General features: G+C 45.0%; 1 protein-coding gene across 1 annotated transcript; it reads left to right on the forward strand.

The window, feature by feature from the left end:
* The first annotated feature begins 6,738 nt into the window (after positions 1-6,738).
* Positions 6,739-24,061, forward strand: UTP23 (UTP23 small subunit processome component). The gene is made up of 3 exons (XM_073632902.1): positions 6,739-7,054; positions 14,071-14,245; positions 23,582-24,061. Exons 1-3 carry the CDS (start codon positions 6,867-6,869, stop codon positions 23,954-23,956), a joined length of 738 nt encoding a protein of 245 aa, XP_073489003.1. The 5' UTR covers positions 6,739-6,866; the 3' UTR covers positions 23,957-24,061.
* The last annotated feature ends 2,194 nt before the right edge of the window (positions 24,062-26,255 follow it).

Here is a 26,255-nt window from a genome sequence, read left to right on the forward strand (position 1 = left end):
ACTTAGAACCCTCAAACATTATACATATATTTTTTTTAGCAGAGACCCTAGAGAATAAAATGGCAATATTTTATGTCACACTGTATTTGCCCAGCGGTCTTTCAAACGCAATTTTTGGGGAAAAAATACACTTCAATGAATTAAAAAAAGACTAAACAGTAAAGTTTGCTCAATTTTTTTGTATAATGTGAAAGATGATGTTACGCTGAGAATCGTGATCTTTATTCTAAGCAAAAAAATCGTGATTCTCATTTTAGCCAGAATCGTGCAGCTCTACACTGGGAGTGATCACATTATTAAAAATGTTGTGTCTTGTAATACAACACATGTTGTATATATGCTCCAATGCCCGTGTGGGCCTCAGTATGTAGGGTGCATTAAGAGGTATCTAAAAAAAACAAATATCTGAGCAATACAAAACATTAAGAATGGCTTCAAGCAACATAGTATTTCTGTAATTTTAGGCAGGCGTATAATAGGGATTCAAACAAACAAAATGGATATATATTTTGGATACCCATGCCCATAAAGGCATGAATATTGAAATTGATATTAAAGCATTTGTTAACCCCAAAAAAATGAATCCTGCTCCTTTAAAGCATTTTATACAGCACAGTGCTTGTGCTGTGTAATTTGGACCACTGTAACACCTAAAAAACCTGGCTGATCCTGCCAGTTTCTCCCCTCTGTAAACTGACCATGGTAATCATGGCTGCTAACCCCTGACACCGTGGTCAGTTTATGTGCCTCTGTCATCCGCAGCCCTGCTCTTCTCTGTCTCCTCTGTCCTCCCCTGTGCCCCCCCTCTCTGCGTGTCACCTAGTGACAGTGCCACCCCATCCCCCCCCCTGCTGCAGAAAAATCTGTGTATTAGTGCAGTGCCCCGCTGTCTCTTTGTTTTATTAAAAAAATTCCTCCTGGTGGTCACGTGACCGGCCGTGTCTCCTCTCTCCTCTCCTCTTCACGACCTGCTGATGTCAGCGGGGAAACCTCGGTCCTGCCCACTGCTTCTGTCAGACGAGCAGAGAGGATACATGGCTGGTTACATGGGCGCCGGAATACGCCGTGAGATACGGTAAAGGAGGAATTTTTTTAAAATAAAACACAGAGACAGAGGGGCACTGTATATAGAGACAGAATGGATTATGTGCTTTTGTCAAAGTGGGTTAACAACCACTTTAATTGTTTTATCAGTTGTTATTTAGATTTGTTGTTTTTAAGTAGCTTGAGTATATATTTATCCTTTAATCCCTCAGGGCCCCCCAGGTCACCAGAACTAGTGTCCCCATTGGAGGATTTCCCCTCTATGACTTTTTCTGGGGACATACTGCCCACTGTCATACTGTTCATACTCCTCTCCTGTACATACTGCCACTGTCATACCCTCCATACTACTCTCCTGTACATACTGCCCACTATCATACCCGCTATACTCCTCTCCTGTACATACTGCCCACTGTCATACCCTCCACATTTTTCTCCTGTACATACTGCCCACTGTCATATCCTCCATACTCCTCTCCTGTACATACCGCCATGGTCATACCCTTCATACTCCTCTTCTGTACATACTGCCGACTTTCATATCCTCCACACTCCTCGCCTGTACATACTGCCCACTGTCATACCCTCTACATTCCTGTCCTGTACATACTGCCCACTGTCATACCCTCCACACTCCTCTCTGCACATACTGCCCACTGTCATACCCTCCATATTCCTGTTCTGTACATACTGCCCACTGTCATACCCTCCACACTCCTCTTTGTACATACTGCCCACTGTCATACCCTCCACACTCCTCTCTGTCATACCCTTAATACCCCTCTCCTGTACATACTGTCTACTATCATATTCTCCACACTCCTCTCTGCACATACTGCCCACTACCATAACCTTAATACCCCTCTCCTGTGCATACTGCCCACTGTCATACCCTCCACATTCCTCTCCTGCACATACTGCCAACTGTCATATCCACCATACTCCTCTCCTGTACACACTGTCCACTGTCATATTCTTCACACTCTTCCCTGCACATTCTGCCCACTGTCATATCCTTCACACTCCTCTTCTCTACATACTGCCCACTGTCATACCCTCCATACTCCTCTCCTGTACATATTGTCCCCTGTCATACCCTTCACACTCCTCTTCTGTACAAACTGTCCACTGTCATACCCTCCACACTCCTCCCCTGTACATACTGCCCACTGCCATATCCTCCTTACTCCTCTCCTGTACAAACGGCCCTCTGTCATACCCTCCAAACTCCTCTCTGCACATACTGTCCACTGTCATACCCTCCATACTCTTCTCCTGCACATACTGCCCACTGTCATATCCTCCATACTCCTCTCCTTTATAAACTGCTCACTGTCATACCCTCCACAGTCCTCTCCTTTTCATACTGCCCACTGTCATATCCTCCATACTCCTCTCCTGTACATACTGCCATTGTCATATTCTCCACACTTCTCTTCTGTACATACTACCATTGTCATATCCTCCATACTCCTCTCCTGTACATACTGCCATTGTCATATTCCCCACACTCCTCTCCTGTACATACTGCCCACTGTCATATCCTCCACACTCCTCTCCTGTACATACTGCCCACTGTCATACCCTCCATACCCCTCTTCTGTACATATTGCCACAGTCATACCTTCCATACTCCTCTCTGTACATACTGCCCTCTGTCATACCCTTAATACCCCTCTCCTGTACATACTGTCTACTATCATATTCTCCACACTCCTCTCTGCACATACTGCCCACTACCATACCCTCCACACTTCACATCTGTGCATACTGCCCACTGCAATACCCTCCACATTCCTCTCCTGCACATACTGCCAACAGTCATATCCACCATACTTCTCTCCTGTACACACTGTCCACTGTCATATTCTTCACACTCTTCCCTGCACATTCTGCCCATTGTCATATCCTTCAAACTCCTCTCTTCACACACTGCCCACTGTCATACCCTTCACACTCCTCTCCTGTACATACTGCCCACTGTCATACCCTTCACACTCCTCTTCTGTACATACTGCCTACTGTCATACCCTCCACACTCCTCCCCTCTACATACTACCCACTGTCATACCCCCATACTCCTCTCCTGTATATACCGCCCACTGTCATATACTCCATACTCCTCTCCTGTACATATTGTCCCCTGTCATACCCTTCACACTCCTCTTCTGTACAAACTGTCCACTGTCATACCCTCCACACTCCTCCCCTGTACATACTGCCCACTGCCATATCCTCCTTACTCCTCTCCTGTACAAACGGCCCACTGTCATACCCTCCAAACTCCTCTCTGCACATACTGTCCACTGTCATACCCTCCATACTCTTCTCCTGCACATACTGCCCACTGTCATATCCTCCATACTCCTCTCCTTTACATACTGCTCACTGTCATACCCTCCACACTCCTCTCCTTTTCATACTGCCCACTGTCATATCCTCCATACTCCTCTCCTGTACATACTGCCATTGTCATATTCTCCACACTCCTCTTCTGTACATACTACCATTGTCATATCCTCCACACTCCTATCCTGTACATACTGCCATTGTCATATTCTCCACACTCCTCTCCTGTACATACTGCCCACTGTCATATCCTCCACACTCCTCTCCTGTACATACTGCCCACTGTCATATCCTCCACACTCCTCTCTTGTACATACTGCCCACTGTCATACCCTCATACCCCTCTTCTGTACATACTGCCACAGTCATACCTTCCATACTCCTCACCTGTACATACTGCCACTGTCATACCCTCCATACTCCTCCCTTTACATACTGCCCACTGTCATACCCTCTATACTATTCTTCTGTGCACTGCCCACTGTCATATCTATCATACTCTTCTCCTGTACATACTGCCCACTGTCATATCCTCCACACTCCTCTCCTGTACATACTGCCCACTGTCATATCCTCCATACTCCTTTCCTGTACATACTGCCCACATGTGAAAAGCAGAACATTTCCCAGGATATTTCCAGGCTTTCTAGGGACATTTCCAGGGTCATTTCCATGTCTTTATGGACCTCGCTTTCTGCACTGGGCCAAATCATTTGGTGGAGGGGGGATTATGGTGTGGGGTTGTTTTTCAGGGTTTGGGCTTGGCTCCTTAGTTCCAGTGAAGGGAACTCTTAAGGCATCAGCATACCAAGACGTTTTAGACAATTTCATGCTCCCAACTTTGTGGGAATAGTTTGGGGATGGCCCCTTCCTGTTCCACCATGACTGCGCACCAGTGCACAAAGCAAGGTCCATAAAGGCATAGATGAGCGAGTTTGGGGTGGAGGAACTTGACTGGCCTGCACAGAGTCCTGACCTCAACCTGATAGAACACCTTTGGGATGAATTATAGCGGTGACTGCGAGGCAGGCCTTCTCATCCACATCAGTGCCTGTAAGCTCTATGAGCAGGGCCCTCCTGTCCCTTCTGTACTGAAGGGTATTGCATTTGTGCTGCCCCCCCTCTACATTGTAAAGAGCTGCGTAAACTGTTGGCACTATATAAATCGTGTATAATAATAATAATAATAATACATTTAGGAATGCATCCTGCTCTTTTTAAAACAATCCGCTGGTCTGGTCCAGTCCACATTTTCACAGCTCTTATGCCCTGTACACACGATCGGATTTTCCAACAACAAAACCGTGGACTTTTTTCCGAAGGATGTTGGCTCAAACTTGTCTTGCATACACACGGTCGCACAAATGTTGGCCCAAAATTCTGAATGTGGGAACGTGGTGACGTACAATACAGACGAGCCGAGAAAAAGGAAGTTCAATAGCCAGTGCGGCTCCTTCTGCTTGATTCCGAGCATGCGTGAACTTTTGTGCGACGGACTTGTGCACACACGATCGGACTTTCCGACAACAATTTTTGTTGGCGGAAAATTTGAGAACCTGCTATCAAACATTTGTTGGCGGAAATTCCGACAGCAAATGTTCGATGGAGCATACACACGGTCGGACTTTCAGCCAACAAGCTCACATCGAACATTTCCTGTCGGGAAATCGGACCGTGGGTACGCTGCATTACTGTGAAGAAGCCTATAATGGGACTTTTCCAGGGACATTTTAGGAGATATTTCCAGAAGCATTTTTCATGGACATTTGCGTTGATATTCCTGGGGGCCATGCCAGGGAAATTTCTGGAGTAATTTCCTAGGACATTTCCAAGGACATTTTTGAGGGCATTCTAAAAAATGTTACCAGGATAATTTCTAAGGGCATTTTTGGCATTTCCAGGGACATTGTCAGAAACATTTAAGGGGATGTTTCTAGGAACATTTGGGGGGCATTTTCATGGACATTTTCTGAGGCATTTTTGTGGACCTTTTTGGCAATATCACTAGGGCCAATCCCAGGGACATTTCTGGGAACCCTTAAAAGGACATTTTGGGACATTTCTGGGACATCGACGGGGACATTTCTGATATTATCTCTGGGGGTGACTCCAGGGGCATATCTTAGAATATTTCCAGGAACATTTTGGAGACATTTCTGGTATAGTTCAAGAAGCATTTCTGAGGACATTTAAAGGGACGCTTCCAGGAGCATTTCCAGAGACATTTTGGGGGAAGTATCAGAGATATTTCCAGGGTTGTTTTAAGGGACATTTCCTGCATGTTACTGAGGGACATTTCTGGGGATACCCTAAGGGACAGATGTTCTGGAGACATTTTAGGAGATATTTCCAGAGGCATTTTCATGGACCTTTCCAGCAATATTTCTGGGGCCAACACCAAGGACATTGCTAGAGGCATTTCCAGGGACATTTGTGGGGCATTTCTGAGCATTTTACCAGGAATCTTTCTGGGGACATTTCCAGAGATATTTGGGTGGCATTTCTATAGACATTTCTCAAGGCATTTTCGTGGACCTTTCTGGTGATATTACTGGGGGGCAACACCAGGGACATTTGGGAGGGGGGGGGCATTGCCAAGGATGTTGCCAGGGGCATTTCCAGAGATATTTTGGGGGAAGTATCAGATATATTTTTCTGGGTTGTTTTAAGGGACATTTCCTGCATGTTACTGAGGATGTTTCATTTCTGGGGACACCCTAAGGGACAGATGTTCTGGAGACATTTTAGGAAATATTTCCAGAGGCATTTTCATGGACCTTTCCAGCAATATTTCTGGGTGCAACACCAGGGACATTGCTAGAGGCATTTGTGGGGAATTTCTGAGTATGTTACCAGGAATCTTTCTGGGGACTTTTCCAGAGACTTTTGGGGGCATTTCTATAGACATTTCCTGAGGCATTTTCGTGGAACTTTCTGGCGATATTACTGAGGGCAACGCCAGGGACATTTGGGGGGGGCATTGCCAAGGATGTTGCCAGGGGAATTTCCGGGGACATTTACAGAGACATTTTTGGTTATATTTCTGGGGTGATTTTTTTTTTTTATATTTCCAGAGACATTTTGGGGCCACTTCCAGAGACATTTCCAGAAGCATTTTAGAGATATTTACACAGGGACACTTCCAGGAGCATTTCCAGAGGCGGTGAGTTGTAAGGGACATTTCGTGCATTTTATTGGGGACGTTTCATTTCTGGGGACACTTCCAGGGACAGGAGTTCACACACAACTCTGGTTCCCGCCAGTATTCTCTGTACAGCACACTGACACGGTCTCCTAGCAACACATCGCTCAGCTCCCTGCAGCCCAGCGTGTGAAGGGTGCAGGTCATGTGACACCAGGAGGCGGAGTCCCAGTCTAGGAGGAAGGTGACGTATTTCCGGAACACACAGCACGTGTGCGGTGAAGCGGCGGGGATCGGGTGTGGGTGACGTCACGTCGGTGATCCGCCGACAATGAAGATCACTCGGCAGAAACACGCCAAGAAGAACCTGAGCTTCTACCGGAACAATTTCCGCTTCCGGGAGCCCTACCAGGTGCTGCTGGACGGAACCTTCTGCCAGGCGGCTCTGAAGAACCAGATCCAGATTAAGGAGCAGCTGCCCAAATACATGATGGGGGATGTGCAGCTCTGCACCACCCAGTAAGTGTCATTGTAGTGCGGCTTTGTACCGACCGGGTGGGGGGCGCCTCTCTGGTCACTGTACTGCAAATCTGCGCTCAGCCACTAGGTGCCGCTATAGACTCTACTGCAGTTCTCCACCAGCCACTAGGGGCCGCTGTAAAGTAATGTATTGCAGCATGTAGGTGCCGATGCGTTCACTGTAGTGCAAATCCGCTCCCAGCCGCTAGGTGCCGCTTTAAAGCAATGTACTGCCAGGAAGTGTGGCTTTAGTCACTGTTTTCTCCACCAGCCACTAGGTGTCACTATAGAGCAATACATTACAGCTTGTGTAGATTCTGCTATAGTCATTGTACTGCAGTTCTGTAATAGTCACTATGTGCCCTATAGAGCAATACATTACAGCGTGTAGGTTGTACTATAGTTAGTGTACTGCAGTTCTCTACCAGCCACTAGGGGTAGACCCGGACTCCCGGAAGGGAGAACAGGATATCTTGTCCCCCCTCCCCACCGTAAGGTGCCAATTGTGACACCAGAGGGGGAGAGGAGACCAATGAGCGGAAGTTCCACTTTTAGGTGGAACTCAGCTTTAACCGCTTCAGCTCTGGAAGATTTTACCCCCTTCCTGACCAGAGCACTTTTTGCGGTTTGGCACTGCATCGCTTTAACTGACAATTGCGCGGTCGTGCGACGTGGCTCTCAAACAAAATTGATATCCTTTTTTTCCCCACAAACAGAGCTTTCTTTTGGTGGTATTTGATCACCTCTGCGATTTTTATTTTTTGTGCTATAAACAAAATAAGAGTGACAATTTTGGAAAAAAAAACGCATTATTTTTTACATTTTGCTATAATAAATATCCCCAAAAAATATATAAAAAATTTTTTTTTTTTTCCTCAGTTTAGGCCGATCGTATTCTACATATTTTTGGTAAAAAAAAAAAAAAAAAAATCGCAATAAACGTTTGGTTTGCGCAAAAGTAATGTAATGGCGGCGATCCATGATTTTTATTGTGACTGCGACGTTATGACATTTTTGACACATTTTTGGGACCATTAAAAAATGCACTGATTACTGTGTAAATGTCACTGGCAGTGAAGGGGTTAACCACTAGGAGGCAGGGAGGGGTTAAGTATGTCCTAGGGGAGTGATTACTAACTGTAGGGGGGATGGGCTAGCAGTGTCACTACGATGATCACTGCTCCCGATGACATGGAGCTGTGATCAGTGACACTGTCACTAGGCAGAACGGGGAGATGCTGTTTAAAGTATGATGCTGCCACCACCATGCTTCACAGTGGGTATGGTGTTCTTTTGGTGATGTGCAGTGTTTGTTTTTGCACCAAAATATCTTTTGGAATTATGGCCAAAAAGTTCAACCTTGGTTTCATCAGACCAGAACACATTTTCCCACATACTTTTGGGAGACTTCAGATGTGTTTTTGCAAAAATTAGCCAGGCTTGGATGTTTTTCTTCATAAGTAAAGGCATCTTCATATGTCTGCCCACTCTACTCCATAGCCCAGACATATGAAGAATACAGGAGATTGTTGTCACAAGTACCACACACAGCCAGTACTTTCCAGATATTCCTGCAGGTGCTTTAATGTTGCTGTAGGCTTCTTGGCAGCCTCCCTGACCAGTTCTCTTCTCGTCTTTTCATCAATTTTGGAGGGATGTCCAGTTCTTGGTAATGTCACCGTTGTGCCATATTTTCTCCACTTGATGACTGTCTTCACTGTGTTCTGTGGTATATCTAATGCCTTGGAAATTCTTTTGTTACCTTTCTCCTGACTGATACTTTTTACCAATGAGATCCCTCTGATGCTTTGGACGCTCTCTGTGAACCATGGCTTTTGCTGCAGGATGCGACTAAGAAAATGTCACAGAATGCCAGACTCAGCCCCGCCCCCCATTGCCCGCGTCATTGGATTTGATTGACAGCAGCAGGAGCCAATGGCTGCGCTGCTATCAATCTATCCCATCAAGAGCCGAGAACCCCGGGCAGAGAGGAAGAGCACGTCTCCGCTGAGGGAACGAAGGGCTCAGGTGAGTAAAACGGGGGGCTGGGGGGGCCGGCCAGTGTCAGAAGTTTTTTCACCTTAATGTATAGGATGTATTAAGGTGAAAAACACAAGGGTTTACAACCCCTTTAATTCTGAACACGGCTACATCCCCAGTTATAAGAGGGTGTGCACACTTATGCAAAACCACATTATTAGTTTTTTATTCTTACTCCCCCCTCCAAAAGATTTCAGTTTGCTTTTCATCTGAGTTGTCCAGTTTATAGGTCACAATAAAGGTGGAAAAAAGTTCTGAAATGATTTATCCTGGTCTCCATTTTTTTTTTTTTTTTAACATCACAGAAACCTGACATTTTAACGGGTGTATAGACTTTTTATATCCACTGTATGTCTTTTGTGTGGACGTCATTTCCGCCCTTCTTTTATCCCCCTGCCTAAATCCCTTGCGATCGCGTCTAATCCAAGCCTCTATCTCGATTGCCGTTACGGCAACCGAGCTACGCTGTTCATAGCTGGCAATGACTTCCGTAGAGGTGTGTGTGTGTGTGTGTGTGTGTGTGTGTGTGTGTGTGTGTACTGTATATATATTATCTCTCCACCTCCTGAGACAGGAAACACAACGTTCAGATCCATTAAGGGTGGCTTCCGTCCCTCTTCCAAAGTCTTTGTGTTTCCTCCATCCTAGTGGGAGTCAGGGTCTCTTAGGTGCTGTCTTGAGAGGCCAGACTGCCTACCCCACCATACCTTTTTGCCTCCAGAGAGTCCACCCCTCCCACGCCACACTAAGGGTAGCTGGTAGGTGGGCTCTTTCTTCCTCTTCAGCTCAGGGAGAGCTTGAATGTTTCTGGGGCTGCCCCTAGGCAGCAGCAGCCGTTCGCGGGGTTCCCCAGCATGTCGGCGTTGCAGGCCGCCGCCATCTTTTTGGTGGCAGAGTAGAGACTCGGCCGGCTGGAGATGAGGTATCCATCAAGGGGTGGCACCAGGGAACAGATGCAGCGTCATTTCCGCCAGAAATTGCGCGGGGGGAGCGGTCCTGATGCCTATATTCCAGTGCCACTAAGCCACTAACAAGCAGCACCATGATGGACTCTGTGGCACCAGCAAGGCCCAGGTATGGGGGGGGGTCTACCCTGTATACTGTGGTGCCTCTATCTTTCCAATTGATTCCCCCCCCCCCGGTGGCTGGTGCCTGTCTGGGCACAGGGAGTTGGCTGCTGTACTACCTGTGATGAGCCCGTTAGGAGGCAGGTTTGACTCACTGGGATGCTCTGGTGGTTTTTTTTTTTTTTGGCAGGCTAAGAGCTCTGATCCAACGATTAAAAAGAGATGTCCCTCATGTAAAATGAAGTTACCAGAGGGTTGGAAGAAGACTTCGTGTCAAATTTGCATTGACTCCTTAGTTGAGGAGGAAGAAGCTTCTGCATGCAGCGATTTAATCGCATAAGTTAAGAAAGGGCTAGATGCTACTATCCAATCTTTTCGCTCTTCTCTTACAACACCATCCCTGAGTAAGACAACTATCTCAGGATCCTCTCAGGGCTCAAAATTTAATCCCAGCGGTGGAGGCTGAAGCTGGTCCTCCTATCCAAGGGGAGCATCCCCCCTCCTCCCCCACACTCCAGGGAAGAGGAAGAGGAAGGGGCAGCAGAAGCACCTTTAAGATACAAACTGTCCTTAGAAAAGTAGACAGTCTGTTGAAAGCAGTCTATGCAATATTGGGTTTGGTGAAGGAAAAAGAATTATCGCTGCAGGGCTTTGTGAAACAAAGTCACACCTTCCCTGTGCATTCAGTAATCTCTGAAGCCATCAAAAAGGAATGGGCGGATATAGAAAAACTTTTTTCCCAAGAGCGCATAAGACGCTTCCTGTTCAATGAAGACCCAGAGGCGCTTTGGAATAAAGCTCCTAAATTGGATGCTGCATTTTCCCAAGTTTCCAGATCAACCAACTTGGCATTCGAAGACATGGGAATATTAAAAGATCCCATGGACAAAAGGATGGATCAACAGCTTAAAAAAGGCTTGGCAATTCATCATGGGCAGCCTCAAAGCAGCTATGGCTACTACGAGTTCTGGCTAAATCGGCTAAAAGCCCACATTATAGCTGATTCACCCAAGCAGGAGATTCTGGATTCTTTTTCAACCCTAGCAGCAGCTGTGGCTTGCATTTCTGATGCATCTGCAGAATCAATAAGGATATTAGCTAGATCCGTGGCCTTAACTAATTCAGCCAGGAGAGCCCTATGGCTGAAGACCTGGCCAGGAGACGCAGCGTCTAAGGCGCCTTTCACACGGACGGCTATTCTGCTGCAGTTAAAAGCATGTTTTTTTTTTTTTTCTGTGAAATTCAAGACTCCAGGCACTGCGACCAGCTGCATTTGTACAGTGCAATTAGCTGCGTTTACACGCGGTTGAGTTTAGCTGTGGTTTGCCATTTCCATAGCAACCCAACAGGGTACCTACTCTATTTGAACGGGATCTGATTTGGATCCCTGCCAATGCCAGGCACTGTTTGGTATGAATCTTGAGGGGGAACTCCACACCAAATTTTAAATAAACCGGGCATGGGTTCCCCTCCAAGAGCATACCAGGCCCTTCGGTTTTTTATGGATTTTAAGGGGAACCCCCTAAGCCGAAAAACGGCGTGGAGGCCCCCCTCAAAATCCATACCAGACCCTTATCCGAGCACGCAGCCCAAATCAGGAAAGGGGGTGGTGACGAGCGAGCCCCCCCGAACCGTACCAGGCCGCATGCTCTCAACATGTGGGGGGTGTGCTTTGGGGAAACCCCCAAACCCAAAGCACCTTGTCCCCATGTCGATGAGGACAAGGGCCTCTTCCTGACAACCCTGGCCGTTGGTTGTTGGGGTCTGCGAGGGGCTTATCGGAATCCGGGAGCCCCCTTTAATAAGGGGGCCACAAGGTCCCGGCCCCCCACCCTATGTGAATGAGTATGGGGTACATTGTACCCCTACCCATTCACCGGGGGGAAAAAAGTGTCAATAAAAAAAAAAACACAGTAGACAGGTTTTTAAAGTGATTTATTAGGCAGCTCCAGGGGTCTCTTAGGCCTCTTCTCCCTCCCTCCGGTGTCGTCTCCACGCTCTCTGGTTCTCCTCCGGTGCCTTCTTCCTTCTGCCGGGCTCCTCTGCTATCTTCTGCTCTTTTGCTAGCGGAGGAGCCCGGTCTTCTGAGACGTCTTCTTTCCTTTTCTCTTCCTGAGATGTTGACACGACGCTCCCTCTCGCTGTAATGCTATGAGCGAGGTCCGCAACGAATTATATAGGCATGGGGCATGGCCACCGAGTGATGTGACCCCGCCCCTTATGCCCCGGGACTGTGACGTCATGGGGGGCGTGGTCACCGGGTGACATCACCCGGTGGCCACGCCCCATGCCTATATAATTAATTGCGGACCTCGCTCACGGCATTACAGCGAGAGTCTTGTCAACATCTCAGAAAGAGAAGAGGGAAGAAGACTGCTCCTAAGACCGGGCTCCTCCGCTAGCAAAAGAGCAGAAGATAGCGGAGGAGCCCGACAGAAGGAAGAAGGCACCGGAGAGAGGGAGAAGAGGCTGGAGACCACCGAAGTCGGAATAAGACCCCCGGAGCTGCCTAATCACTTTAAAAACCTGTCTACTGTGGTTTTTTTTTTTGGTTTTTTTTCCTTCTTTTCTTTACACTTTTTTTTTCCCCCCGGTGAATGGGTAGGGGTACGATGTACCCCATACTCATTCACATAGGGTGGGGGGCAGGGATCTGGGGGCCCCTTTATTAAAGGGGGCTCCCGGATTCCGATAAGCCCCCCCGCCCCCGCAGACCCCGACAACCAACGGCCAGGGTTGTCGGGAAGAGGCCCTTGTCCTCATCAACATGGGGACAAGGTGCTTTAAGGTGGGGGGCCGCAGGGCGCCCGTTTCCCCAAAGCACCCACCCCCCCATGTTGAGGGCATGCGGCCTGGTACGGTTCAGGAGGGGGTGGGGCGCTCGCTCGTCCCCACCCCCTTTCCTGACCGACCAGGCTGCGTGCTCGGATAAGGGTCTGGTATGGATTTTGAGGGGGGATGCCGTTTTTCGGCTTGGGGGTTCCCCTTTAAAATCCATACCCAACCAAAGGGCCTGGTATGCTGACGTTTTTTTATTTAAAATTTGGTGTGGAGTTCCCCCTCAAGATTCATACCAAACAGTGCCTGGCATTGGTGGGGATCCAAGTCGGATCCCCGTGCTTGTCGCTCATTGGGAAAGGAAAACACATTTTTCCTTTATCAATGAGCAAGCCAGCTCGGCGCTCCTATCCGCAGCTGACACAGTGCTCTGTGATTACCTGCGGTTATGGAAGATCTTTTATTCTGTCCTGATCTAGATTCAGTTTTAAATAGGACAGCTGATAAATCTTTTTCCTGTTAAAAAGAAAAAGCAGCCAGTTAAGTGGCTTTTTTCGACCTCAAACTCAGGAACAGGGCAATAGGCCCCAAGAGAAGAGAAGAAATTGGTCGACACAAAGGGGCAAAAGCAGAGGGAATGTCCTTTTCCATCCACTGACCAATAAATCGCAATGACTCGTCATTGCCGGTGGGAGGAACGCTTCAGAAATGTCTTCCTCACTGGCATGACAGAAAACCCATTTATTCTAGACATGCTGGACAGAGGACATCGCTGGACAGAGAAGGGGGCTCAGGTGAGTATTAGGGAGTGCTGGGGAGGCTGCTACACACAGAAGGTTTTTTACCTTAATGCATAGAATGCAATCTTCTGCTTTTTTACAACTCCTTTAAGTGGTCTTGTAGTAGCCTGTAGGTGGCTCTGCCGTACTGTACAGCTTTGCACTGATCTGTAGATGGCGATAGAGAGATCCGTAGACCTGTGCACCATTCAGTGAGTGGAGCTTTAAATAGCATGTTCTTACAGCTGTCACTGAGCACTGCTATATAACATGTCTCATCTGAGTTATCAGCTTGTAAATAATAATTGGTTTCAACCGATGCGCCTGGTAATATGCTGATTTTCTCTTTCAGCTGTGTTTTGAAGGAACTGGAGTCCTTGGGGAAGGAGCTGTATGGGGCCAAGTTAATTGCCCAGCGTTTTCAGGTGCGGAGCTGCGCTCATTCGAAGAGTCCTGTCGATGGCTCAGCATGCCTGTTATCCATGATCGGAGACAATAACCCACACCATTATTTTGTTGCCACACAGGTATGCCAGATGTATAATTTGAAAAAAGTTGGCCAGCAAGGTTTTTTGTTTGATTTTAGTAGCTGAGAAGCAGAGCATCCTGGGAGTTAAACTAAAGAAAACAAGGCGCTGGGATTGAGTGAAATCAAAGCACCTCGAAGGAACACTTTACTCTTTGATACTATGAGATCCTGCAAAGCTAATCGCCTTTTAGGTTAAGCAGGACTTTATTTGAATGGAAACGTAAAGGATTGTTTTAGACTTTCTGGGATACATAGTGTTGCTGAGCAGCTGAAATACTTATTGGGGCTCATTCACATCTGCATTGAGCAACACAAAGGCCCCTTTCACACTGGGGCGGTGAGTGCATCAGCGGTAATTTTAGTGGTGCTTTACCGTCAATTTCGCTGCGCTATTCGGCCGCTAGCGGGGAGCTTTTACCCCCCCCCGCTAGCGGCCGAGAAAGGGTTAAAACCACTGCAAAGCGCTGCTGCAGCAGCGATATGCCGGCGGTATAGCCGCGTTGCCCATTCATTTCAATGGGCAGGAGCGATGTATACATCGATCCAAAGAAGCTGCTTGCAGGAGGTTTTTTTTTTTTTTTTTTTTTTTTTTTTTTTTTTTTTTTTTTTTTAACGTCCTGCAAGCGCACCACTCCAGTGTGAAAGCACTAAGGCCTTCACACTGGAGAGACAGGAGCGGCGCTATGCAGGTGCTATTTTTTAGCGCTGTAGCGCCTGTAAAGCACCTCAGTGTGAAAGGGGTCAAAGGCGCTTGGGAAACAATCGTTTTATATGTGCCCTGTTAACATAATACATGTATGTTGTGTAATATTTTATCACAGTTATGTGATAGTTTACATTTTTGGGGTTTTATTTGATATGTGCAAAGAGATCACACAAATACTTATAAGTATAACATTTAATTAGATAATGACAGATACAGATAACAAATAGAAAATATAACAAGTATACTTAAAGTGTTACTAAACCCAAAACAGTAAAATCAGCCTATATGCGGTAAAGCATGCTTGTTAATCTTCCGCATTGTGTAAAAAAATGCTGTTTGATCCTGCCTGCTCTGATCCCTCCTTCCACTGTCCCCAATCCATCTCCTGATAAGACAGAGCCTTTGGGGGCATTCTGCACATGCTCAGTTTGGTGTGTATTGCGAGAATGTGTGGGTTTTTTTTTTTTTTTTTTCCTTGGGAGGGTGCATGTGATCAGCACAGGGCCAATCAGCACTGTCCAGACAAGAGGGTCAGGTGTCATGTAGCCTCAGTCCGAGGAGAATGAAAACTCCTACAGGCTTTAACCAGTGTTTGGCCAGACATTGATATAGGTCACAAGACTGCTATATACTGCTGATGAGAAAACAGTTTATATTTACTAAAATTATTGCATTTCCATGTTCTGTGTACTGTGGGAGACCAGACATAGTGAATGCAGGATCCTGGGTTTAGTAACTCTTTAAAGATGCTGTTTTTGCCACAGGTCCCTCCATTTTATATGGCATGGTAGATGACCAGATCAGAAGTATGCATAACGCAGCTCTGAGATGTGTTATTCAAAGTTTTTGCTGTAGCATATATTGGACTTGAATGTAAAGAGATGGTCAACCCATGCCAGTTGGAGCAAAATGACCTTCTAAGGGAGATGGCACATTCCTGAAAGGAGATTAGTAGGGTGGCTTGTCCATATAGTCAGTTTACAATGACATTCCTATAGCATGAAGTCATCTAAGGTAACTAGACTTTAGAGGCTTGCTTTCTTAGCTATTGTGAGACCGTATGCAATTTACCCATCATGTAAAAATGCATCACACTTCAGCACAATAATGTGACTGAAATTTGATTTTGTGACATTTCAATTACGGTAAAGGAGTTGTAAAAGCAGAAGGTGTGTTGTGTGTGTTTTTTTTTTTTTTTAATCTTAATGCATCCTATGCATTACGATAAAGTCTTCTGTGTGTAGCACCCCCTAAGACTTACCTGAACCTCATCTCTGTCCAGGATAATCCCCCCCCCCAATTGGCTGAGACACAGCAACAGTGCCATTGACTCCTGCGGCTGTCCATCAAAGTCAGCCAATCAGGGAAGTGAGGGGGCGGGGCCGAACGGCAGCTCCGTGTCTGAATAGACACGTGGAGCTGCACCGGCTCAGGGGGCCACCATAGCAAGCTTCTTGCTGTGGGGGCACCCAACAGGAGGGGAGGGGCCAGGAGCAGCAAAGAGGGTCCCGAGAAGAGGAGGAACCAGGCTGCTCTGTGCAAATCCACTGCACAGGGCAGGTAAGTATAACATGTTTGTTTAAAAAAACAAGACTTTACAATCACTTTTAAAGAAAAAAGGTACTGGTGCGATTCATTGTAACAATGCTTTGCACCGCCCTACACAACACACACCAGTGGGAGTGCGTTATACCTGAGTATATACTCACAGGTATCAAGGAGCCCTTAGGGCTGGGTCACACCACATGCAGAGGGACTGTCTAGTCTCCTATGTTTCTGATGCACACCATTGTGTGTGGTGGTGTGTGGGTATGTTCAGTACATGCAATTGAACTTTATGAGATAACAGTTTACATCTCAATGAAGTTCCTGGGAAAAAAAAAAAAGTGAAGTGCACTGAGCTTGGCGCATCATCACTGTGCTGACCTTGGCCACATCGCGCACCAGCCGATGTGTTGCAATGTAATGGCCTTTTTACTCCAGAAGAACACTTATTTCAGGTGTTGAGGAACTGCTGCTAAACCCAGTTAATTGGTGGCCAGTGGGAAGAATGCCATTATAGACAGGTAAAAAAAGGATCATTGATGTCATGCAGCTGGCTCTTCCAAATGATGCTGGGCCTGGAACTATGTAGGAATAAATATGTGAATTAATGAGCTTGTCAAGCCCAGACACACTACAGCGCTCAGGAGTAGTCTGATAAATCGGGCGTAACGTGGATATTGGTTGTAATGAATCTACTAAATGGACAGATCATATAAAATGCAAAAAAAAACAAAGTACCAAATAAGAAATAAGGGGTGAAAAGTAGGGATGCACCAAGACTTCTTTTTTTTATTTATTTATTTATTTTTTATATATACTTGCCTAGGAAGAGTAGGTAGAGGAGTGGTTTGGGGAGGAGTTGGGGGGTGGGGGGGGTAAATGAGGGCAGGGTGGGGGGGGATAAGCGAGGATGAAAAAGCACAAGGGTGATGAGTATGCAGCAAAGGACTTCTTTCCGGTCTATGTAATCTGCCCCCCCCGAATTTAGCATGGTGGGAGATGTAGTTCTCCGCTGCCTGTTACTGCCTGTTAGTGTACGGCCGGTGAGTGCTGGAGGGGCAGAGCAGAGAGTCGGTGACTGACAGTCACCGACTCTTTGTTCACTGAATTCTGAGAATTGATCGACGAGCGGTCTTGTTTCTCAGGTTTTAGAGGTGGCAGGGGACTAATACAGCATCAGATCGATACTGCATCCTAGGTGAGTATGTAGGTTTGCTTATTTCAAACCCCATTATTTTCTTGTAACCACTTCCCGCCCGTCCTATAGCAAATTGGCGGCCGGGCGGTGGTTCAGTTATCCTGACTGGGCGTCATATGACGTCCTTCAGGATAACAGCCACCGCGCGCCCGTGGGGGCGCACATCGCGGCGATCGGTGGAGTGGTGTGTCAGTTTGACACACCGTGATCACCCATGTCCAATCACGACTGATCACGATGTCAATAGGAAAAGCCGTTGATCGGCTATTCCTCACTCGCGCCTGACAGATGCGAGTAGAGGAGAGCCGATCGGCGGCTCTCCTGACGGGGGTTCTGCGCTGATTGTTTATCAGCGTAGCCCCCCCTCGGATGCCCGCACTAGATCACCAGGGAAGCGGGCAACATGTGGATGGCCAGGTATGTACCCCATGACCATCCATATGTGCAAATTATGCCCAATCTGTGCCAATCAGTGCCCACAAATGGGCACTGATTGGCACCATTATATCAGTGATGCCCAGCAATGCCACCCATCAGTGTCCATCTGTGCCCACCCATCAGTGCCGCCTATGAGTGCCCATCAGTGCCGCATACCAGTGCCACCTCATCGGTGCCGCCTTGTCAGTGCCGCCATGTTGGTGCCCGTCGGTGCCGCCATGTTGGTGCCCGTCAGTGCCGCCATGTCAGTGCAGCCATGTCAGTGCAGCCATGTCAGTGCAGCCATGTCAGTGCCCGTCAGTGCAGCCATGTCAGTGCAGCCATGTCAGTGCAGCCATGTCAGTGCAGCCATGTCAGTGCAGCCATGTCAGTGCAGCCATGTCAGTGCAGCCATGTCAGTGCAGCCATGTCAGTGCAGCCATGTCAGTGCCCGTCAGTGCAGCCATGTCAGTGCCCGTCAGTGCAGCCATGTCAGTGCCCGTCAGTGCAGCCATGTCAGTGCCCGTCAGTGCAGCCATGTCAGTGCCCGTCATTGAAGAAAACGTACTTATTTACAAAAATTTTTAACAGAAACAAAGAAAAACTTGTTTTTTTTTTTTTTCAAAATTTTCGGTCTTTTTTATTTGTTGCACAAAAAATAAAAACCACAGAGATGATCAAATACCACCAAAAGAAAGCTCTATTTGTTGAAAAAAAAAAATGATAAAAATTGAGTGTGGGTACAGCGTAGCATGACCGCGCAATTGTCATTCAAATTGCGACAGCGCTGAAAATTGGTCTGGGCAGGAAGGTGTCTAAGTGCCCGGTATTGAAGTGGTTAAAGAACAAATCTGGTTAGAAAGAAGAGGAAAAACTTAACTGGGGATATGTTGTAGAGGGGAGAGGAAGGGTTGGGGGTACATTTGGGTAATGCTTAGATATTTGATAGCTTCCATGTAGCCTACAGGAAATCTGATTCAGATCAGCTTCTGAGTATTAGTTGAACTTTCAGTGTAACCTTCATATCTGTGAAGATCATTATTGGTCCTTTACATGTAAGGCGCCTGGTGTTGTCAGCTTATTGGTCCTGGCAGTTTGCAGGATACGGACTGAAATCAAAGTTAGGAATAGTTGAGAAGTTTTGTCTGTGCTCATTTTGTCTCTTGTCTGGAATGAAAGTTATTTGGATCTTCAGTCCGCCCTGGAGACCCATACCTCGTGGATTTAAATTCTTTGGCAATCTCAGATGTAAATTGTATGCTTTGTTGTTTACTGATTAATACACAGTAAGTGAATTAACTTGATTAGGTTTTTCATCTAAATTCCCATCTCGGAGCAATCTGATGTTCCATACAAATGAACTTAATGCCCAAGAAGGTTTTAATTATGGAAGCTTTTGAAGAGGGGGGTTGGAATCTATTTAGCGAATCTTTTGGATTGTGTTTTGCTAAGTGCGAGTGCTGGCAATGGTGAGCGTTTACTTTCTTATGTTTACAGTGTATCTGTCACTCTCGCTGCCCTCATATGACCCGGGATTTGCAAGTCACTGGACTGACCAATCGATCTGTGATAAATGAGCTGTAGAGCAAGGTGCCAACATTGGTCCGAATTTTCCCTCTGCATCCTTAACGTTGAACTATGGACAAAATAAAATGCAGTCTGTTAATAGCATTATCACAGCCGTTCCCCCATAACATAGTTTATTACCTATTGATCCTGTGCCAGTAAGTTTTATTTTTTTCCAAATTACTTGAAAGTGAAACTAAACCTTCCCCCTCCTTTTCACAGCCAAGGAAGCTGTCCTCTTGGCCTCTCCTTTTGATTTGCATTTGCCAAGATGCTACACATGTGATCTGTTATGGCACCAATAATTTCCCTTCAGGATCAATAAAGTAATCTGAACCAGACTTGGCTTGACAGTTCAGTTTAGGGCACAAGCAACTGTGACCGTGTTATCATTCACCGCATGGCTTGAATGTAAATGTTTCGGGAAACAGCTGCTGGTATAAGAGAACAACACACAGGTAGTCTCTGGAATCCATGTTTATTGTATCAAACAACCTCATGTGCTTCAATGACAGTCCCTGTCCTAGAACTGTTCCTACTGACGCGTTTTACACAATAGGGCTTAGTTTTAGAGATCACTATAACTAAGCACTAATGGGTGAAATGGGGAGAGTTGGTCCTGGGTTGGGGACTGTCGTTGCGTTTGTAGTTATGTGGATTCTAGTAACTTCAATTGTGTGGGGTGGTCTTTTGTTCCTGCGCATGGAAGGCTCTGTTTGACTTCCACCCAGCATTCTAGTGGCAGCAGGAAGGAGCGGCCCCAGCAGGGAACAAGCGAAGATAAATCAGTATTTTGGGAAATGGTTAAACCAATGGTTTTAGTTACAGTTTAACAGACCTGGCTGTCCAGCATAAGTGGCAGTTAAAAGTTTGAGACAACCCATGTAACTTTTATTCCAAAAGGGAAAAACAGCGGAAATTTTTTTTTTTTTTTAATTTTTGCATGATCACAGACACCTCCCAAAAAACATGAAATGTGAAACGCATTAAAAACTCGTCCAAAATGTGTAAAAACAAAATGCTCCAGAAGAAGCATAAAGCTACAACCTATGTAGGTCTGAACCTAGCCTTAGGCCCCTTTCCTTCCTTCCCCTTTCATTTATCCATTGACGGGTGAAAAACTGATGTAAACGGTCCGTTTTTGCATTGGTATTGGATGTAAAAAAAACTGATGTGAACATCATCTGTTTTTTTTTTTTTCTTTGCTAAAACAAGACTGAACTGATGAAATGAACGGTCCACATGTGTGAGAGGGGCCTTAGTCAGGAAATGTAACTGGCTTCATCACCAGGTGAAAATTTTAAAGGCAAAAAAAGAAAAGAAATGCAGCCACCACATCTAAGGTCTGGTAAGCTGCAATATATTACATGGTTTTAGGGTTAGATGCACTTAAACTGTTGAACAGCCTATTGTTTACACACCTTAACCACTTGCTGACCATCTCGTGTACATTTACTGAAGGTCGGTTCTCCTGCGTGAACCAACAACATACCTGTACGTTGGTCTCTACATGTGAGATTGTGGGCGTGGCCGTGGGTCCCGCGGACTCGATGGCCGCCCACGATCGTTATGTCAGATGACATTTTACCAAGGCGATTCCCCGTTCTGCCAGATGACATGACAGAGATCTACTTTTCCCAGTGATCGGGAACAGTGATCTCTGTCATGTCCCAGTGAGCCCATCCCCCCCCCCCCTACAGTTAGAACACACCCAGGGAACACAGTTAACCCCTTCCCTGCCAGTGTCATTTTATACTTTGATTTCCTTTTTTATAGCACTGATCAATGTAATAATGTCACTGGACACCAAAAAACGTAATTTGGGGTCAGATTTGTCCGCCGCAATGTAGCAGTCCCGCTAAAAATCGCTGCCATTACCAGCTAAAAAAAAATGTCCATAAATCCTATTTTATGTTTGTAGACACGATAACTTTTGCGCATACCAATCAATATAGGCTTATTGCGTTATTTTTGCATTTAAAAAAAAAATGTAGAAGAATACATATTGGCCTTTAATTTATTAAAATTTTTTTTTTTTTTACTTTTTGCTATAATTCATATCCAAATGAAAAAAAAAATATTTTTTTCCCAAAATTGTCGCTCTTCTTCTTTTTTTCATTTTTATAACGCAAAATATAAAATCCGCAGAGGGGATCATGTACCACCAGAAAGCTCGATTTGTGGGAAAAAAGGACCTTGATTTTGTTTGGGTACAGTGTCGCACAACCGTGCAATTGTCAGTTCGAACGACGCAGTGCCGTATCACAAAAAATGGCCTGGTCATTAAGGGGCAAGTCTTTCTGGGGTTGAAGTGGTTAAAGCAGTATTAAACCTAAAATCACACTTTTTTTTTTTTTTTTTTTTTTTTTTTTTTTTTTTTATTGTGGCTTACCAATTCTTACAAGTGATGACTGTTTTTTTTCTTCTTTTGCTTTTTTATTTTCACCTGGTGATCCAGCCAGTAAGTCTTTTTTTCAACAGAGAAAGTTCTACTGCAAATGTAGCAGTTAGAAGATTGAGACAAGCAATTTACCAGGGGTGCTTACAATAATCAGCTTTTATTTAAAGTGTTACTAAACCCAGGACCCTGCATTCACTATATCTGTTCTCCCACAGAAACATGGAAATGCAATAGTTTTACTAAATATAAACTGCTAAACACCTTTTCTTATCAGCAGTATATAGCAGTCTTCTGACCTCTATTAATGTCTAGTTAAATCCTGTAGGAGGAGTTTTCAGTCTTCTGACTGTCCTGTGAGGCTGTATTACCCCTGACCCTCTGTCTGGACAGTGCTGATTGGCCCTGTGCTGATCACATGCACCCTCACAAAAAAAACCCCAAAAACTCACAGTAAGTAATGCACACCAAACTGAGCATGTGCAGAGTGACTCCAAGGCTCTGTACCATCAGGAGATGGATTGGGGACAGTAAAACAAGGGGAGGATCAGAGAAGACAGGATCAAACAGACTTCTTACACAATGCAGAGGATTAATCCCTTAGTGAGTATAACAAGCATGCTTTACCGCATACAGATTGATTTTTACTGTTGTGGGTTTAGTAACACTTTACTAATGTAAAACCTTTATTACATATAGTCGGTAAGGCTGAAACAAGACAATAGTCCATCCAGTTCAACTTGTGTATCCCAAAAAAAACAACTTTTCACGTAACTGCGTTGTCAGCTGGAGTTTGGCTTTAATTAGTGTATCTAAATCTGCTAGTCCATCTAATTCTAACAGTAATGACGTCTACTGGCGTTTTTGACCAGCTTTAAATACAGGAATGAAGGTTAAAGCTACTGCTGTGCTGTCTTCATAGAAACCCCAGGATGCTTTGAAAATTCTATGTCATTGGTGTTCCGTGTATTTAAATGTTTGCATTATGTAAAATAAAGACTTCATGTGAATAAATTGGATAAAGGGAAAAAAAAGGCTGACCATAAATAAAAATAAAATTGACCCACAATCTGGTTTCCCTTTAACTGCGAGCCGTATTGGAACTTTTTATGGATTGATCGTGAGTTCTCCACGTTCTCTGTGTAGTTATGTTCCTATTGACATTCACACCATGCCGCAAATGAGATATTAGTCTAATTGATACATCTGATTAGCCAAGTTAATGCTTTATTTATTCTGCTGATCACTCTGGGTGTATTGTTCCTTTTATCAACACGCAGCATGTTAATCCCCAGTGTATTAGCAGCTCTGCAAAGCACAACATACCTGCTTAGTGGAATATATGATAATCCCCGCATTGTATCCCATTTCCCCTGTGCTCTCATCTGGTGAGACTTCATTAAGCTACCTGCAGGATTAGTGAGCCCAGAGAAAAAAAAAAAAAACAGCATTGTAATTAGCACAACTGCAAGTATACACTTAGTCTTGTAATCTTGTGTTCCAGGATCACAGTCTCGGAAACAAAGTACGCAATAAAGCGGGCGTCCCTCTGATGTTCATCATTCAGAACACCATCGTCCTGGACAAGCCGTCGCCAAAGTCCGTGGCTCACATCAAGGCCTTACAGGCCAGCGAGCTGGTGCCTGACCATCAGAAGCAGAATCTGGAGCATCTGAAGGATGAGCAGGGGATGGTTCTGGACACAGGACGCAGAGGGAAAAAGAGGAAACGCGTCGGAGGGCCCAACCCACTAAGTTGTCTTAAGAAGAAAAAAACGCCAGCTCAGCCTATCTCAGTGGCTCCCGATCAGAAAAAAAAGAAGAGGAGGAAAAGGAAGAGAGGGATAGGGTTGGGAAAAGACACTACAGGGACTGCATAGTGGGAAATTATTTTATATTTTTATGTTAACTGTGTTATGATGTTTCCAGGAGTTTTCAACTTTTTGTAACTTATTTCAGTAAAAAGAATGGATTTATTTTGAGAATGTGATTCATTTAATTCCCCCCCCCCCCCGTCCGTGTCCATCTGTGCAGCAGCCCTCGCCACCAGTTGAGGTCAGTTTAACCACTTAAAGACTAAGCCTTTTGCTGACACTTGTTGCTTACAAGTTAAAATTAGTATTCTTTGCCAGAAAATTACTTGAAACCCCCAAACATATTATATAATCAGAGACCCTTGAGAATACAGTGGCGGTCGTTGCAATATTTTGTCACACTGTATTTGCGCAGCAGTCTTTCAAAAGCAATTTTTTGGGGGAAAAGTACGCTTCAGTTCATTAAAAAAAAAAAAAAGTTAGCCCAATTTTTTTGTATAATATGAAAGATGTTACACTGAGAATCGTGATCTTTATTCCAAGCAAAAAAATTGGGATTCTCATTTTATTAAGAATCGTACAGCTCTACTAAGTATATAGATTTTTTTTTTTTTACACAGGATAGATAGCAGAAGGGAAGGCAGGATTGGAACATTTTTAAGCACACTTGTTAGGCTGAAATTGTAGTCTAAAGTTACCCATGTCATCATTGGCTTTGTTACATAAATCCTGACTGCAGCAGAGAAAGTCCAACTTCAGTCTGGTTCTTCCACTTTGCACACCTTGCTATAGGTCCCTTAGCGTAATGGGCAACCTCACTGACCAATGGTGAGGTATAGAGGGGTCAAGTAGGAGCTTTAGTGTTGGCTGACATGGGCATCCAAGTGAAGCTGGCCATACACTAGTACATTTTTTAACAAATGTTTGTTCGAACATCCTGATAAAACCTCATAAGTACATTCGATGACATGACAAATGTTTGAAACTACATTTAATTTTGAGTGAATGGATATTGTCAAACAAAAACCACATTCACCGTTAGAAATTTGTTTGAGAACTTTTTTTTTTTTTTTTTTTATCCCGTTCCTTCAAATTTTCTCATCACTAGTCGAAATGGACGTTGCTTTGACCCCACTATTAATTTAAAAAAATGGCCAGCTTAAGAAGCAAGTCAAATGCTGCAGGACCTACGAGCAGGTGGAAGGAACTATTGAACTACGCCTCTGAATCGGTGAATTGGTGGTGTTTCAAGAGATGGACCTCCCCAAAGATAAGTATAAATGGACCAGGGCTGGCCTTCTTTTATAAGTGATGGGGTTTCTTTTTTGCACACTTTTGCTTATATTTTTTTTCCCAAGCAACAACAATCCATTAAGATCTGTGCTGGGATAAAAAGAAGAGCCAGGTAAGTCTTGGTGCCAAACTGGGTTTATACAGGGGGAAAAAAAAATTGCAGGTATAGGTTCGTTCAAACTTTATTATTGAAAGAATGTACAGTGTTTCTGTATTTTGTATATATTTTGTTTAGAGCTAAAATACATTTTAAATACAAATTAAATCCTTAAATTAAACTGTCTATACACACCAGAGGTCAAAATTGGAGAACGATTTATAAACATTTGATTTTTAGGATTTATGTAATCTTCATTGCTCAACATTTGATGGAATTTTTGTTGTGGCTATGCTATGCTCATAGAACAGGGTTTTTCTTCATAACCAAGCCACTTCAAAAAAAAAAAAAAAAAAAAAAAAACCTTTGTTTTGTAGAAAACACAACAATCAAAATTGGAGAACAGCAATAACTGTAGCACGGAGAAAGACTACAACTAAAATTTCTGAAGGTTACAACAATGAACAATTAGTAGGAAGTGGGGGGACCCTTGCCTTGAATGACTTCAGCACATCTGCTTTCCAGAGGACATCACTAGTGTCTCACTCTGCTCTGGTGTGATTTTGTTCCACTCTTCCAGTCTCTTCCACAGTTCGGTGACTGATTCTTGGCCATAACTTTTGTCGCCAAGGATTTTCCAGAGGTTTTCTATTGGGTTTAGATCAGGACTTTGGGTTGGCCATTTCATCAATGTTTTCAGCTTCAAGGATCTGCTTTGCCCGTTTTGTGTGATGTCATGCATGAAAATTACTAGCTGGGTGATGAACGCAGGGAAAAAAAAACACATGTGGTCGAAGAAGGTTCTGATAAACATTTGCATTCACTCTGCCATGTAGCTGTATAAGGCTCAGTTTCCACTTGTGCAACTTGTTTTGCGACTTGGGATTGCAAAGTTGCATGACCAGTTGTACCCCATGATTTCCAATGAGTACCGTTCATATCTGTGTGACTTCAAGTCTCAGCAACTTCAAAGTA

Source organism: Aquarana catesbeiana, linkage group LG05 (assembly GCF_042186555.1).
Source record: "Aquarana catesbeiana isolate 2022-GZ linkage group LG05, ASM4218655v1, whole genome shotgun sequence".
In the NCBI taxonomy this organism is placed as follows: domain Eukaryota; kingdom Metazoa; phylum Chordata; class Amphibia; order Anura; family Ranidae; genus Aquarana; species Aquarana catesbeiana.